General features: G+C 47.2%; 2 protein-coding genes across 2 annotated transcripts; one reads left to right on the top strand and one right to left on the bottom strand.

Moving 5' to 3' along the window:
* Positions 1-167: 167 nt before the first annotated feature.
* Positions 168-2,224, top strand: LOC117576514 (glutamyl-tRNA(Gln) amidotransferase subunit B, mitochondrial). Its single transcript, XM_034261323.2, has 8 exons — positions 168-317; positions 373-517; positions 575-688; positions 740-1,055; positions 1,110-1,534; positions 1,596-1,732; positions 1,786-1,909; positions 1,964-2,224. The coding sequence occupies exons 1-8, from the start codon at positions 253-255 to the stop codon at positions 2,186-2,188; spliced, it is 1,551 nt and encodes a 516-aa protein (XP_034117214.1). The 5' UTR covers positions 168-252; the 3' UTR covers positions 2,189-2,224.
* On the bottom strand, positions 2,200-12,662 carry LOC117576510 (rootletin). Its single transcript, XM_034261317.2, has 9 exons — positions 12,392-12,662; positions 10,202-10,702; positions 8,090-9,346; positions 7,343-7,494; positions 5,909-7,285; positions 5,567-5,742; positions 3,085-5,504; positions 2,843-3,018; positions 2,200-2,789 (listed from the first exon to the last, which is right to left on the bottom strand). The coding sequence occupies exons 2-9, from the start codon at positions 10,700-10,702 to the stop codon at positions 2,726-2,728; spliced, it is 6,123 nt and encodes a 2,040-aa protein (XP_034117208.1). The 5' UTR covers positions 12,392-12,662; the 3' UTR covers positions 2,200-2,725.
* Positions 12,663-14,635: the final 1,973 nt, after the last annotated feature.

The raw sequence follows: 14,635 nt of genomic DNA, 5'->3' as shown, positions 1-14,635 counted from the left end.
TGTGTTATTGCAAAAAATTAAAACCGAGTAACGGCACTTTGGTTTTTGCGAACGATGATGAAATGAGTAAGCGAAAAAAGCACCTCCAGTCATTTGTAGTATTTAAATACCAAGCAGCATAAAATATACCAGCAATGGTCACACAACAGCAGCACGACAAGTATCGCAAGCGCAACGGCTGTTCTCGTGACACGGCTGTCGCAATCAGCTGTTGCGGTTATCAAATCGCAGCCGGTTTCAAATTGGAAACAAATGCGGAATTACATCGTTGTGCGACGACTGGCAACACAGCCAAAACTAGCCAATGCTCCCAAGCGGTAAATAAAGTGTTGCTGTCTGAAAACTGAAGCCTATAGCTAATAATCTTTATAGTAAATGGAAAAGCGTCGTTGGCTTGGAGGTGCATGCCCAAATCGCCAGCGTCTCCAAACTGTTCTCGGGCAGCGGCACCGCTTTTGGAGCACCGCTAAACACTGGAGTGGCCTACTTTGATGCCTCCATACCAGGCACACTGCCGGTGAGGACGAGTTTAATTCATTACTCTGAATTTTAAGGCAAAGGTTTGTTGTTTTAGGTGCTCAATAGAAAGTGCGTGGAGTCGGGCATCAAGACAGCTTTGGCGCTTGGCTGTCGTGTAAACGAGGTGTCCATGTTCGATCGCAAGCATTACTTCTATGCTGATTTGCCAGTAAGTCAACACAATAATATGCAAGCAAACAATATAAATTTCTGCTTTTAGAACGGCTATCAGATTACACAACAACGCGCTGCATTGGCCAACAATGGTCTGATGACGTTTCCCGTCATAACTCCTGGCAAAAAAGTCTATTACAAGTCTGTGAATCTGCTGCAATTGCAGCTGGAGCAGGACAGCGGCAAGTCGCTGCATGACGATTATCTGAAACGTAGTCTAGTGGATCTAAATCGAGCTGGTTTGCCGCTCATGGAATTGGTCTTTGCGCCAGATCTGGAGACGGGTGAAGAGGCGGCATCGCTAGTCAAGGAGCTGATGCTTATATTGCGACGACTGCAAACCTGCAGCTGCAAAATGGAAGGTAAGCATCACAATCTTAACAAGATACAATGACATTAAATTATTTTCTTTTTAGAGGGTGCTCTGCGTGTGGATGCGAATATATCCATACACCAAGAGGGCGACCCTTTGGGCGTGCGTACTGAGGTCAAGAACATTGGCTCCGTGCGTAGCATCTCGCAGGCCATCAGCTATGAGATCAATCGCCAGCTGGAGCTGGTAGCCGACGGCGGCGTCGTCACAAACGAGACACGCAACTGGGATGCCGAGAATAGACGCACTGTGGCCATGCGTGACAAGGAAGTGCTGCAGGATTATCGCTTTATGCCTGAGCCCAATCTGCCGCCACTCCATCTAAACCTGAAGCCAGGTTGTCGTTCCACCAAAGAACTGATATCAGTAGCTGAGCTAAGCGAGCAGATTCCAGAGCTGCCGGAGCACACGCGACAGCGTCTCATGGAGCACTACAAGCTCAATGCGGAGACGGCAATTATTCTAGTGGTAGGTTGGAATTCAAAGAGTAGATTTCTATAGTATATATTTCATTGTTCTATTCCTGTAGAATGAGCCTGTGCTGCTCGAGCATTTTGTGAACATCAGCAAGAGCTTGGCTGGCGTCCCAACCAAAGTGATTACCAACTTCTTAATCAACGACTTGCTGACCTACTGCAACAAGCTTAATTTGGACGTAGACGATTGGTGCGCTCAATTTTTATTTTTATTTATAACTATTACATATTGGATTCTTGTAGTGCCATCAGCGCTGAGGCTTTGAAGGATGTGCTGCAAGCGTTGCATGCGGAGCAAATCAATTTGCAAGCAGCACGTCAGCTCATACAACTTTTGCACAATAATCCCAGTCAGACTGTGAGCCAGGTAAGCTTTGTATTGTGCCTTTTAAAACATGGCTAAACCTTTTCCTTTCCGCAGCTCGTAACGGAGAATAATCTACAACAGATCTGCGATCTGGCCAGCATTGAAGCCTATTGCCAGCAGGCAATAGCCAACCAGCCGAAGGCTGTGCAGCAGTATCAAAAAGGCAAGTCCAAGGCGCTCTTTGCCATCGTTGGCGAGGTGGCCAAGTTGTCGGCGCAAAAGGCCAACATGAAGCTAGCAGTTGAGTGTCTGGAAAAGCTGCTTAAGAAGCAGCAATAAATAAGGATAACTTAAAGCTTAAAGTGTTGTTCGTGTTTTTATTCTCTTTCATTTTTGTTGTATAATTTATAAATGAACACAAATTGTTGTATGTCATGTTGAAGGGTGCCATCTATGTGTGTGTGTGGGGAAAATGTTATTTAAATCATGTGAGATCTTGTGGTGTCTATAGCTATGATAGGTTTGGTTGTAAGTAGTATTGTAGATAGTTCTGTGCTCTCTCCTGACGCTCGAAGGAGAAGCGGAACTTGTGACCCTTTAATGTAGGACGCAACAGGCAGTCCATGTTGAATGTGTGTGTGTGTTGATATAGTTAGATGGATGGAGATTTGTATGCGAGATCATGGGGAACGCACTATATTCGATTGTCTAACCCAGGCAGACAATGAACAGCTGCAAAAAGATTGTAACTCGGCTGGCAGCGATTATGTTTATAGTTATATGTTTTGTTTAGATAGTAGTAAATGCAATTGGTTATAGTTTAAAGTGTTCTTGGCGGGATCAAGTTGAGAGTTGACCACGTGATTGCACTCCGCTCTAGTCACGATCGTAATCCCGACACGTCGACGGCGGCAGACTCATGGACACTGCAGAGTCCAACCTGCAGAGGAATTTAGTTAAGAGAGAGGGTTAGGGATAAACTCATTTACTCACCGTCTGCTCTCGCTCTCGAGCAGATGCGCATCCACCGGATGCTGTGAAACATTACGAAGGGAGTCGCCCAAGGTGCTCCGCAGATGCTGCATCTCTCGGTTCGCCTTGGAACTGCGCAGCACATACTGCTGTCTTCGCTTAGCCTCCTGCGCCAGCTGCTCCCGGAGCATGGAGATCTGTAAGGGATCGCAGAACGCACTTAAGGAACAGTTTCTAAATCGATTTCCTTAGCTTATCCTTACCTGATTCTCTAGACGCAGCACCTGCTGCTTGTGCGATTGCTCGCGGGCATCGAGCAACTTCTCCGCATGCATCTGGGCACTGCGATAACGATCCGCGTCGAGGCCATCGTTGCACTTGCTGCTGTCATGCATGCGCGCCTTGCAACGCGCCAGCTCCGACTCCTTCTCGGCCAGCAACGTCTCCAGACGTCGCACCTTCAAGCGCAGATCACGCGTTTCCTGCTCAATGGTGCTGTGATCCAATCCGCAGCTGTAGCCGCCTCCACCCCCACCATTACCTCCTCCGCCATTGCCCATGTCATAGCGATTGGAATCGTATTCTCCGTTATCGCCACCGTAGTAGGAGCTGGACTTCTCGGCACGATCATAGGCGCTGCCGCCGGCAAACTTGCTCTTGCGATCGCACTCCAGCTGCTTTACCTTGTCCTGCAGCGTTTGCAATTTGCTGCGCAGCTCGGACTTCTCACGCTGCGATGACTTCAGTTGGCGACTCAGTTCCTCCTCCTCCCGACTGCCGCCGCCTCCACCATTACCATTAGTGACCACCTTGTCGCCGCTCTCCTGATTCCATTTGACTATACGCAGCTGCGACTCGAGCGCCGAGCGCTGCACCTCCAGATCCGTGACCTGTTCCTGCAGCCGCTGATTGCCATCGAGTTGGGCCTGCTGACTGCGTCGCAGCTCGTTGAGATTCGTCTGAGCGCTATCCAAGCGCTCGGTTAGAATGCGTTTCTCGTTCTCTGCGGTCTGGAGCGTCTTCTGCAGCAGCTTGAGCTTGTCTTCATTGGCCTGGGAGCAATGTCCTTGCTCGGACAGTTCCTTCTGCAGTGTCTTGATCTCGCCACGCAACTGCGTCTCGCTAACTGCGGACTTTTGCAGACGTTCCTTCAGCTGATCCACCGTGGACTTCAGCGAAGTGCAGCGATCCTCCAGCTGTGTCATGGCGCGCGTCTGATTCTCCAGGCGCTCCGACACCTGCCGGATGTTGCAGTCCTTCTCCTGCAGCGCCATTTGCAAGCGAGTCAAATCACCCTCCATGGCCACACGCTGCAAGTCCAGTTTGCTGGCACGTCCTTCCACCTTGGCCAATTCCTCTTGCAGCACACGCTTCTCGTTCTCCAATTTACCGCACTGCTGGCGACTCTTCTCCAGCCGCTCCTCGTTCTGTCCGTTCTCCTCGGACGTTGCCGCCAGCTGCATTTCCGTTTGAGCGAGACGCTCGCGCATCATTTGCAGCTCATCGGTGCGCTGCTTGAGCTTCTCTTCGAGCGCATTCAATGCCGAGATCTTCATCTTGCGATCGGTCTCCAGGTTGCTCTTCTCCTCCTGCAGATTGCGCAGCATCGCCTGCAGTTTGCCCAGCTTGGCATCGCAACGCAATTGCTGCTCGGCGGCATCCTGCAGCTGCTTCTTGGCCGCGCCCAGCTGCGACTTGTAATCATCCTTCTCGCGCTCCAACTGCGCCACCTGATGCATCAGATTGCGCACGCCCTTGCGGACGAGATCGGGATCCACATCCACGGGAGCATCGGGACACTGCGAGGTGCTGCGTGTATCGTAATCGCCCACGCTGCGTGAGGGACTAAATCTGCGGGAGGGACTGAGCAGACGATGCGAGAGATTCACACTGCCATCCACTTGAATGCCAGCGATGCGACGCAGCGTGTGCACCACGGAGCTTAGCTTGTGATCCACGTCGCGCTTGTGCAGCTCCACGCAGGCCAATTGCTCGTCCAGTGCCCGAATGCGACCCTCGGCACCGCCTAGACGCGCCTTCAGCTCTTGAATTTGCTGAGTGGCATCCGCTAGACACACCTCCAGATTGTGCTTCTGATCCTCGAGACGCTTCTCGCGACCGCGTGCTTCCTCCATGCGGGTGGCAAGCTCCTGCTCGCGAGCATGGAAGCGATGCTCCTCCTGGTTGTTGTGACAACGTGCGCGTCCCAATTCCTGGCGAGTGGCGCAGAGATTAGCCTCTAGATCGGCCAACTGCTTCTTGATCTGGCAGAGTTCCTGTTGTGCGCGCTCCTTGAGCTCAACCTCAGCGGATAGCTTATTCTGCAGCTCCTTGCCGCCTTCGTCCTTCTGGGCAAACTCCATCTGGGTTTTGTGGAGAGTTGACTTTGTGGAGTTGAGTTCCTGCGTGGTCTTGGTGAAGTTGTTCTCCGTCTCCTTCAATATGGTGCTCAAACGCGTGCGTTCGTTCTCCAGACTGTTCCTGGTCTCCTCCAGCGTGCTAATCTTCTGCAAGGCTTCCTCAATGGCACGTGCCTGCTCCCGCTTGGCGCTCTCCACACGCTTCACGTGATCGCGCAGCTCCTTGTTGCTCGTCGAGTACTTATCACGCTCGATGTTGCTGTCCGCCAACTGGCGACGACTGTCGGTCAACTCCTTGCGCAGACTCTCGATGTAACCCTCACCTGGTAGAGGTAGAGGATCTCAGTTAGAGGGAGAACAGTCAGGGAGGATGGGAAAACCTTACCTTCCTTGGTCTTGCGTAGCGCATCCTGCAGCTCATTGTTGGTGCCCTCCATTTTGTCCTCCTTGAGGCGAATCTCCATCTTGAACTCCTCGCTCATGCGGCACAGCGTATCGCGCTCCTCACGTAGACTGTTCAACTGCAGCTCCTGCTTGCGTATGCACTCCTCCAGCTTGATCCTGTCAAGATAAATACCAGGCTTTAGTCAATCCCCACTTCGGGCTTTTCTTTTTAGTGATCTCTACCCCATTTGGGAAAAGTACCTTTCTCATTACGGAGTTCCTAACCATTACATTCCCTCTACGGACTTTAATACCCCCTTAGGAATTTCTCTTCCACACTTACTTGTGCTCCTCCTCCTTGGTACGCATCAGCACAATCTCGTCCTTGAGCTGTGCAATCGCTCCGCGTTGTTTCTCATCACGTGCATTCGCCTCACGCTTGCTGCGATCCAGTGCCTCTTGCTCTTGCTTGAGATCTCGTGACACAGACTCTAGACGTTCGGCCACCGCCTGCTTATCCCGATGCGCCATCAACAGCGCCTGTTGCTTCTCATTCTCGGCACGAATCAAGGTCTCCTCATGCTGCTGCACAAGACTCTCAATGTGAGCTTGCAGAGCAGCCAAACGCTCCTGCAGCTTCTCAATCTCATCATCCTTAGCGGTTTGGAGTGCTTGCAGCGCTTGCTGCATGCGTTTCTCCAGAGCATTACGCAGCTGCAGCACCTCGTCGCCATGTCGTTTGGAAGCATCTTCTGCTGCAGCTTGCAGACCGGCAATCTTCTGGTTGAACTCGCTTTCGGCAGCGCGAGCTGCATTGATGAGCTGCGTCTTAGTTTCCTGCGCCTTACGCTGGCAAATTTCAAGATCCTTTTGCAATCTAGCCACGTGATTCTTCAGCGATTCCTCGCGAACAAGAGCCTCCTGTAAGTCACGCTCCAGCTGGCTGCGCTTCTCCTCCACTGCCTCTAGAGTAGTATTCGTATCGAAGAGCACCGTCTCGAGGGATTCCTTCTCAGAGCGCAGCGCAGCGAGCAGTTCATTCAAGCGATGCGTGTCCTTCTCGTGCAGGTCAATGACAACCTGCTTCTCCTCTACATCCTTGACCATATCCTCAATATTCCGATTGAGGCGACTGTTTGTCTCGGTGGTCTGCTCCAAGCGCTGGCGAGTCCGCATCAGCTCCTCGTTGAGAGCTTCCTTCTTGCGGCATGTGGCTGTCAGTTGGTTGTGAATGTCGCACTTCTCCCGCGTCATGCAGGCCAGATCCTGCAGGATTTTCTCCTTCTCCAGCTGCAGACACTTGAGCTTCTCGCTGTACGACAGATTGTCTGTCTCTAGCTCAAGGCGCGCCTTGTCCAGCACCGCCAGCTCCTTCTTTAGTTCACCTATTTCATTAGCCTGATCCGTTGATTGCAATCGGAGTTTCTTGCGCTCCTCCTGAGCATCCATAAGACAACTCTGCACCGACTTTAGTTCGTCACTCGTTGAGCAATTGTTGTTTGATAGCTTCTCATGCTTCTCCTGCAGATCACACTTCTCCATCAGTATTTTATCCAGATCGTACTCTAGATCAACCTTTTGCTTCTCCAGCAAACCAATTAAGTTGTCTGACTCAATGCGCTGTTGCTCTAGCAAATCCCTGTTGAGACTAACGCGATTGAGTTCCTCGCGCAGTGAGATCGTTTCCTCTCTCAATCGACTGCTGCGATCCTCTTCGGATCTGTCGGGAAAAAGCTTAGATAAGTTTTCATTGAGAAGCTAATTTAGCCATCCCTACCTTAGATTCAATTCGGTTATGTTCTTATCCTTCAGTATGCGCTGTATCTCAAGCTCCACGGCCTTCTTGTCCTCCTCCATGGAATCAATGCGCTTTTGAAGCTTGCCATAGTTCAACTGCAGCTTCTCAAAGTCACCGCTTAGGTTCTCAAACTGCAAAGTAGAGAAATTGTTTTGAGGGTGTTGAGGTTTTTCGACAAAGAGATGTAGAACTTAAACTTAAACTCCTCAAAATGGAATACGGTCGCAAACAACTTCATCAACCAATCCGGATGTCTGTCTGTTCGTTACTATCTATTTGTCTGTGTGTCTTCGGTTTATCTTTCAATTGTCCATCAACCTGTCTTCTATCTGATGCTGTAGATCCTTTTTAGATCTAGTATTAGCTGTCTAATTTTCAATTACTTCTAGAATATAGAAATTAGCTGAAAATTACTTAGTATAAAGCTGAATCTGTTCTACATCCATGCCCTATATTTCTAATAAATTGTAGTCGAACCGTAGCTTAAATTAGCTAAGCAAATGTATTTCCTATTCAAGTCAATTGAAGTCAAGTTTTAATCGGCGAGGGGAATCTTTGGAACCATTTTGCACGGTTCGCCACGACCGTCTAGCCGAAGATCGTTTAAAGCTGTTGTCGTTGTTGTTGTTGTTCTTGTTGTTCTTGTCGTAGTCGCAGTCGCTTAATGCGACGGTTGTTATCAGGCTGGTGTTATCAGTTGGCACCGACACCCACGCTCATGCTTACCGCATTGTTGAGATCGGCACGCCCCATTTCGGACTGTTGCTTCTGAACCCGGACATCGTCCAGGGTCTTCTGCAGACTCTCGCGTTCCTGAAGCAACTCGGAGAGTTTGGAGTTACTTGAATCGAGTTTCTCGGTGAGCTGTTGCATCTTGTTGGTCAGCAGCTGTTTGGTGCCCTCGCTGGTGTCCAGTTGGGTGCGTGTGTTGCGTAACGTTTCGCTGCTATGCTGGAACTTGACCTGCATGTCATGCAGAGCCAGCTGATACTTGTGCAGCGCTGCCTGAACCGCTGAAATGGTGCCTTCGGCAAAAGCTTGCGAGGCGCGCGTCGAATTGCGTCGTGGCGATTTACCGCCGCCGCCTCCGCCAACAGAAGCGCCTCCAGCGCCACCCGCTACGGAGGCGGAGTCACGCGTTAGATGCATGTGCTGCATGGCCGGATTGACCTCGGCGTCGGCCTCTCGATCCGCGATCTCGGCGTCTTGTACAACCGCTTGGGCAATCTCGCGCATCGAGTTGTTCAGACGCTCGATTTCATCATTGTAGCGATTAGCGAGCGAAGCCTGCGATTCGGCCTGAGCGCAGCGATCTTCCAGCTTTTTCAACTGATTCATTAGCTCCAGCAGCCGCTGGTCACGCTCCATGATCTCGTGGCGTGCGCTCTCATATTGCACCTTCAGCGTCGCAAGCTGAGCCTGCAGCTCATCCTGAACACGCTTCGATTGCTTGAGCTCCTCGTCGGAAGCGCGTTTCGCTTGCTGCAACGCAAAGGCCATCGAGGAGTTGGAGCAATTGATGTCCTTGCCCACCCCATTGATCTCCTGACCCATCTTGGCCACCTCCGCCTTCATGGCCGACTGCATGTCCTTGAAAGCACGCTTCACGGCGACCACTTCACGCCACATCTTGAGCAGACGATTGTGCTCGCTGTTGTAGTAATCCTTGAAGGCCTGTTCCTCCTCCTTGAACTCATCCTCCTTGATCAGCAGCTCGTCACGCATGCTCGCCCAATCGTTGGTCAGCTTCTGCAGATCGTTCGTCAGCGCCTCGTTGGTCCGATTCGATTCCTCCAGCTGCTGGCGCAAGGCGCTGTTCTGCGCCACAATCTGCTCGCAGCGATTCCGCTCCTCGTCCAACTTGCGGCACAACTCGCCGCTGCCATCGTCTAGCAGATAGTCCCGACTGCAGCTCGGTGGAGGCGAGTCCAGCGAGGAGCTGCAGGGCAGACTGCTCTGTCCTAAGGTCAGCGAAGTGGAGCACTGCAAAGAAGTAGAGAGAAGATTTAAATATAAGTAAGATTTTAAGGAGCGATGGCTGTAAGCTTCTTTAGTCTGAGTCTTTAGAGTAGACCAGGCTAGAAAGTTCTTAAAGTTTTAAGGGACCTTTGAAGCACTCTACCCTTAGAATAGGAGAGTTTGGAAAGAGGAAGGACTAGATGATACTGTTTTGAGCTTCTCCCTGTCTGTCTGAACATTTAGATCTAGGACTTCAGGAACCACCTAAAGTTGTTTTAAGACAGTTCAAGTTTCATTCCGAATATTAAAGGGAATATGCTAAAAGGGTGTAAGAGAAAGAAGGCGACTATATAATAAAGCTTGTCGCTCTTTCTGTACTTCTGTGTGAATAGCTAGCCACTAAACACTCTACCCATAGAATAGGAGAGTTTTGAAAGAGAACGGACTAGATGATACTGTCTTGAGCTTCTCCCTGCCAGTCTATAAATTAAGATCCTACACCTCAGGAACTACCTAAAGTTGTTTTAAGACAATTCAAGTTTCATTCCGAGTATTGGAAAGAAGATGCTAAAAGAGTGTAAGAGAAAGAAGGCGACTATATAGTAAAGATTGTCGCTCTTTCTGTGCTTATGTGGGAATACCTAGATGTCAGCGACTATAAGAGCTAAAGCTATTAAATTTGATGACTAAGCTTCTATAGCTACTACCATATGTAGATCAAGTTTGCTTTGAAATGAAACCACAACGTTCCTTCTCCTCAAAATCAACACATACTAGAGGCAGGGTTTGGACGTTAATTATAATACATTACTTATTGCATTCCTGGGTAATGAGTATCTAATACTCGAGCTAACATACTAATCTCTTTCTAATACTCACCAGCACCTGACTGGCTGTTGGTCCTGTGGTCAACTTGGGCGCCGCCGCTGACGTCGTCGTAGTCGTGGGCTTGATGGTGTCATGCATGCGATCCTCGAGATCGCTGCAACGTTGCCTGTACTGCTGAATCTTCGACTGCAGCCGACTGACCAGATTGGCCTGATTGTGCTGCGCCTGCTTGTAGGTGTCCAGACGCCGTCGATAGCTGTGCGATTCATCTGCCAGGCGCTGGCGCAGCTCCTGGTTCTGACGCAGCAGCGCATTCGTGGAGCAATCGGCGCCCGAAGCAGGAGCTGAGCCCGGCGGTGGAGCGGGACTCATCATGCGTGGTGTAATAGCTCCAGAAGCAGCGGCGGCTTGGCTGTTGGGCTTGCGTGAGAAAGGCAGACGCGTGGATGTTGTGCCAACTCCACCTCCGCCTGCTCCTCCTCCTCCTCCGGTTGGCAGGTCGACGGCCGTTGGGCAAGGCGTTTGCTTGAAGTTATCGCGATACGCTTGCATCTAGGAAGAGCAAAGGGGGAGAGAGGGAAGTGAGATAAGTTTGTGAAATTGCTTGCGGTTTGCGTGCAGAAAAAAAAAACAGAAAACTTTTGCGCAACTTTGCCGCCTACGCCTAAAATCCTCGATAACTTTTACCAAATTGATTTATTAACTGCCGGTTTGAGCAGCACACGAGGAAGGGAGAGAGAGAGGGTTTTGCGGGGGAGGGATGGGGGAGGGCAACTATTGCCATGACAGTCGTAGACGATTTTATGCTTAGTCCTCATAAATAAACAAGCGCGACTCGCACTCAAAATGATATTTTTTCCTATGCCCCACTTGACACAGCCCTGGGTTGCGAACTTGGGGGATTGGACCCCTGGGCTGACACCGTTTGTCACCAGGACAGCAACAACTTCCCCCTTTCTGTCCCCCCACCTCGCCCCCTCGCTGATTGTAGCATAATAATTTCCTTGTCGTTTCCTATTTATATTAATAAACAAAAAAATTGTTCTGTATTCTCGTTGCTGTTGTTGTTGTTGAAAGTTCTTCGCGACACGAATGTTGTTCTTTGGGTCTAATTTTGCGACAACTTATATAGAGACAACAACAAAGCCTTATATTAGTTTGCCATGACTCCAATCTCGACTACTACTATTCTCAAGCATGCAATATCTCTCTGTATGCGCCTGGTTAGCTCCTCTTCTACTTCTGCTTCCACTTTCTATTTTAGTAGAGCGCCCAGTTTATGACTTCGACTCCCAACTCTTAACTACAGATCCAACTGCGAGGCTCCCACCACTTTTCCGCCGTATTTCCTTTGCTTTCCGATTGAGGTCGACATAAAGACATAATCATAAAGCAGCCAGGGCTAGCACATTATTACCCAACATAAGGATTATGGCATCGATGAGACGATTGTCATGCACCTTATGAAATCATAAGGAATATAAAATACTATTGATTTATAAATAATTTATATTTCTACATTGCAAATTAACCATTCTCCATTCTATGGGCTTAAGGATAAATGATTAGAATGGATAGAACTGATAAATTATATATATATTTCTAAACGTGCTTGCCTAGGAATATTCTCTAAGTATTTTAAACTCAACTCCCACATTGTCAAAAATGCTTGAACTTGAAACATATGTATATATTTTCTACATATTGACAAAGGACCACATGAATTACTTTAAAAACGCTTAACATTTGTTCATCTTAAATAGAATTATATGGAAATGTTGTAGCAATCTTTAGATTATTATTTTTTAATAAGTAACAAACAAACAAAAAATGGTGAACAGAAATACCTTCTTCAAAATTGATGATTTTCTTAAATAACAAAGACAATGCTTCTTAGTTTTTAAATATTACACAAACTACAGTAGATTCCGGTTATAGCGACTTTTAAGGGACCGACGATTTTACGTCGTTATACCCGGATTCTACTGTACTTAATTAATGATGATTAATTATAATTATATGATGAATTTTAACCATCTGATTAACTCAAAAGTGAGGATATTAAGAGGATATCCTATTCATATTACTAGGAACCATCAATTTTCTATCGCAATGATTTTAATGTGCACCTCAGAAAAATACGTTAATTTGACATTCATTTCAAAAATCCATTTAAGTCTTACTTGTAGTATAACTTGTACATTCACTATTAAACATAGATTACTTTGCTTTATCACTTACTTCTCGGGAATTATCCACTAAGAGAGAGCACAAGACTGGGAGATCACCGTAAATGCGTTATGGGGAAGCACCGAATATTGCGAATGTTGTTAACTGATTGAGCTTCAATTGAATACTCATCAAGTTATCGTGTGGTTCGCTCTAAAGACACCACAATGGCTTGACAATGGCAACCGGTAACGTTTAACCGACAACGGGGTAAAAGGTAACACAACCACGCCCGTTCTTGGAGTTCGACTCCCACTTCCACTTCCACTTCTACTTCCACTTGCACCACAACCAATTCCACCACCTTCACCACTCGAGAGCCACCTTCTGTTTTGGGCAATTGACACAAATTTGCAAGAATGCGGAAATACGCAACGTCCCTTGGAGGGACGGATTCGGAATCAGAATCGGGACTCGGTGCCGCGAATAACAAAAACACACACACACACAATTTTAATCACTCGCTAATGGAACGCGTCCTTAGTCTCTGAACTGATGTTCTCGGTGGAACAGCAACGACTGAGCTCCAATCGAGCAATGCCAGACCATTTGTAGCATAAGAAAGACCCAGGCCCAGGAAGAGCGAAGCCGCCATTAAGAACATAGTTTGGCGCTCCTTTCTTGGGGTTAGGGTAAAATAAACATTGAATTAACAAATTCCACGTTGCCAGGGACAACCGCAATTGATTGCGATTGCGACTCATCGAAAAAAGGCGGTTCATCGCCAGTTCCCCAGGACCGAGTCCAACTCACAATTATGTTTGGCGTGCCAGGGAGCAACAAATGCAAATCGCTATGCTATATGCTTGCCCGGGAAGAACCCGACTACCCAGCTACCCGGTCTAACCCAGGCACCTCAATTTACGAGTAATGTAAGTACTCCTACCTCCTTGCTCTCCTTCCCCGTGTCTACTGGAGCATCTCACGATTTTCCTTGTCGTCGTCGTCGTCTATTCATGCCTAACTGCGTTTAATAAGTCACTGGTAGGGTAATAAATTGTTGAACTCTGTCAATGAGGTTTACGGTTTACCCCTTTCTCTATTATTTATTTCTTTCGAACTACGTTTTTTTTCGCTCTTTTCTATATAAACAATTTAACCACCGCAAGCCATTATGCTAATCATCGAAGGGGTGTATAAGCGAAAAAAATGCTACTATATAATTAGCATAACATATTTTTAGAAAGCCTTCGACTCCATAGACATGTTCTATATACCGAAAATAAGAAAACTTTATCTTTTAACTGCTAAAGTCAAACTCCTTTAAAATTTTATCCTTTTCAAAAATACTGATGAACTTTCTAAGATTTCTTAACCACAACAGTTTAAATTCGGGAATATTAAAAACTTGTTTTTCCCAAACAAAACTAAACATTCTTAAGTATATAGAACTAATTAAATATAACACTCCACTGCTAATCACTTCTGCGTGTAAATTGACTTTGGCGAATAATAGAAATTAAATTCTTTTTTTAGTTAAATCGCAGACAGCTATTCTACAACACGGCAGACAACAAACACTCGTCAGCATTTTTTTAATATATAGTACGAATAATCAATGGATGCGATCCACATAACACACATAACAATAAATAGTAGCTGATGCATGTGAAAAGGTGAAAAGAGATCCCTTATGTGAAATTGCTATATTTATATTCATTTCGAAATCGAAAAGTCAAAATGTTTCCTGGCACATGCCTTGATATTGAATTGCGACTAAGTAGATTTTTTTGCATTGGCACGGGCTCTGAAGGTTATCACGACTCATATAGGTGATGTTGAGAGTACCTCTCAGATCAGACCTCAGACCGTATCAGAAATTGCATACACATGCACAATTCAGTTACACAACACGTTGAAAGGTGGGTGCGGTGCTTTTTTCGCCCAACAATAACAAATAAATAACAAATAATTGAGACAGACACGAAAAATGTTTAGCTCGATGATTTTGGAATTCTGCCATTTTAAATATTCCAAATTCTTATCGTCGACGCGCAGATGATAAAGGAGCCTGTCTTTAACCTGTGGGAACCTTGGCCAGATATCAAGGTGCAAAAATAATTCGAGTAAATACAAAATGGAATATTTAATAATACCCGACGAACTATAAACAATAATCATAATAAATGATTGGGTATTGCTGTTTAAAGTCCGATTCGCTGGCAAGGTTAAGGTATGTTATTTCACTTTCCGTTTTGTCATCCACATTATAACATAGTTGTATATTCCTATGGATCTGTATACTATGTGTAGGTG

The sequence above is a fragment of the Drosophila albomicans genome, chromosome 2R, assembly GCF_009650485.2.
Source record: "Drosophila albomicans strain 15112-1751.03 chromosome 2R, ASM965048v2, whole genome shotgun sequence".
NCBI classification, from domain to species: Eukaryota; Metazoa; Arthropoda; class Insecta; order Diptera; family Drosophilidae; genus Drosophila; species Drosophila albomicans.
The sequence above is the reverse complement of the archived record's forward strand: the minus strand, read 5'-3'. Positions and strand labels throughout refer to the sequence as shown.

Bases quoted from the DNA above. Each gene is read 5' to 3' on its own strand.
- LOC117576514 (XM_034261323.2), top strand. From the start codon at position 253: ATGCGGAATTACATCGTTGTGCGACGACTGGCAACACAGCCAAAACTA. The intron at 1,056-1,109 runs GTAAGCATCACA...TTTTCTTTTTAG, and splicing joins CTGCAGCTGCAAAATGGAAG to AGGGTGCTCTGCGTGTGGAT. The intron at 1,910-1,963 runs GTAAGCTTTGTA...TCCTTTCCGCAG, and splicing joins CCAGTCAGACTGTGAGCCAG to CTCGTAACGGAGAATAATCT.
- LOC117576510 (XM_034261317.2), bottom strand. From the start codon at position 10,702: ATGCAAGCGTATCGCGATAACTTCAAGCAAACGCCTTGCCCAACGGCC. The intron at 7,495-8,089 runs GTAAGCATGAGC...TCTACTTTGCAG, and splicing joins GTGCCGATCTCAACAATGCG to TTTGAGAACCTAAGCGGTGA. The intron at 3,019-3,084 runs GTAAGGATAAGC...GATCCCTTACAG, and splicing joins TGCTGCGTCTAGAGAATCAG to ATCTCCATGCTCCGGGAGCA.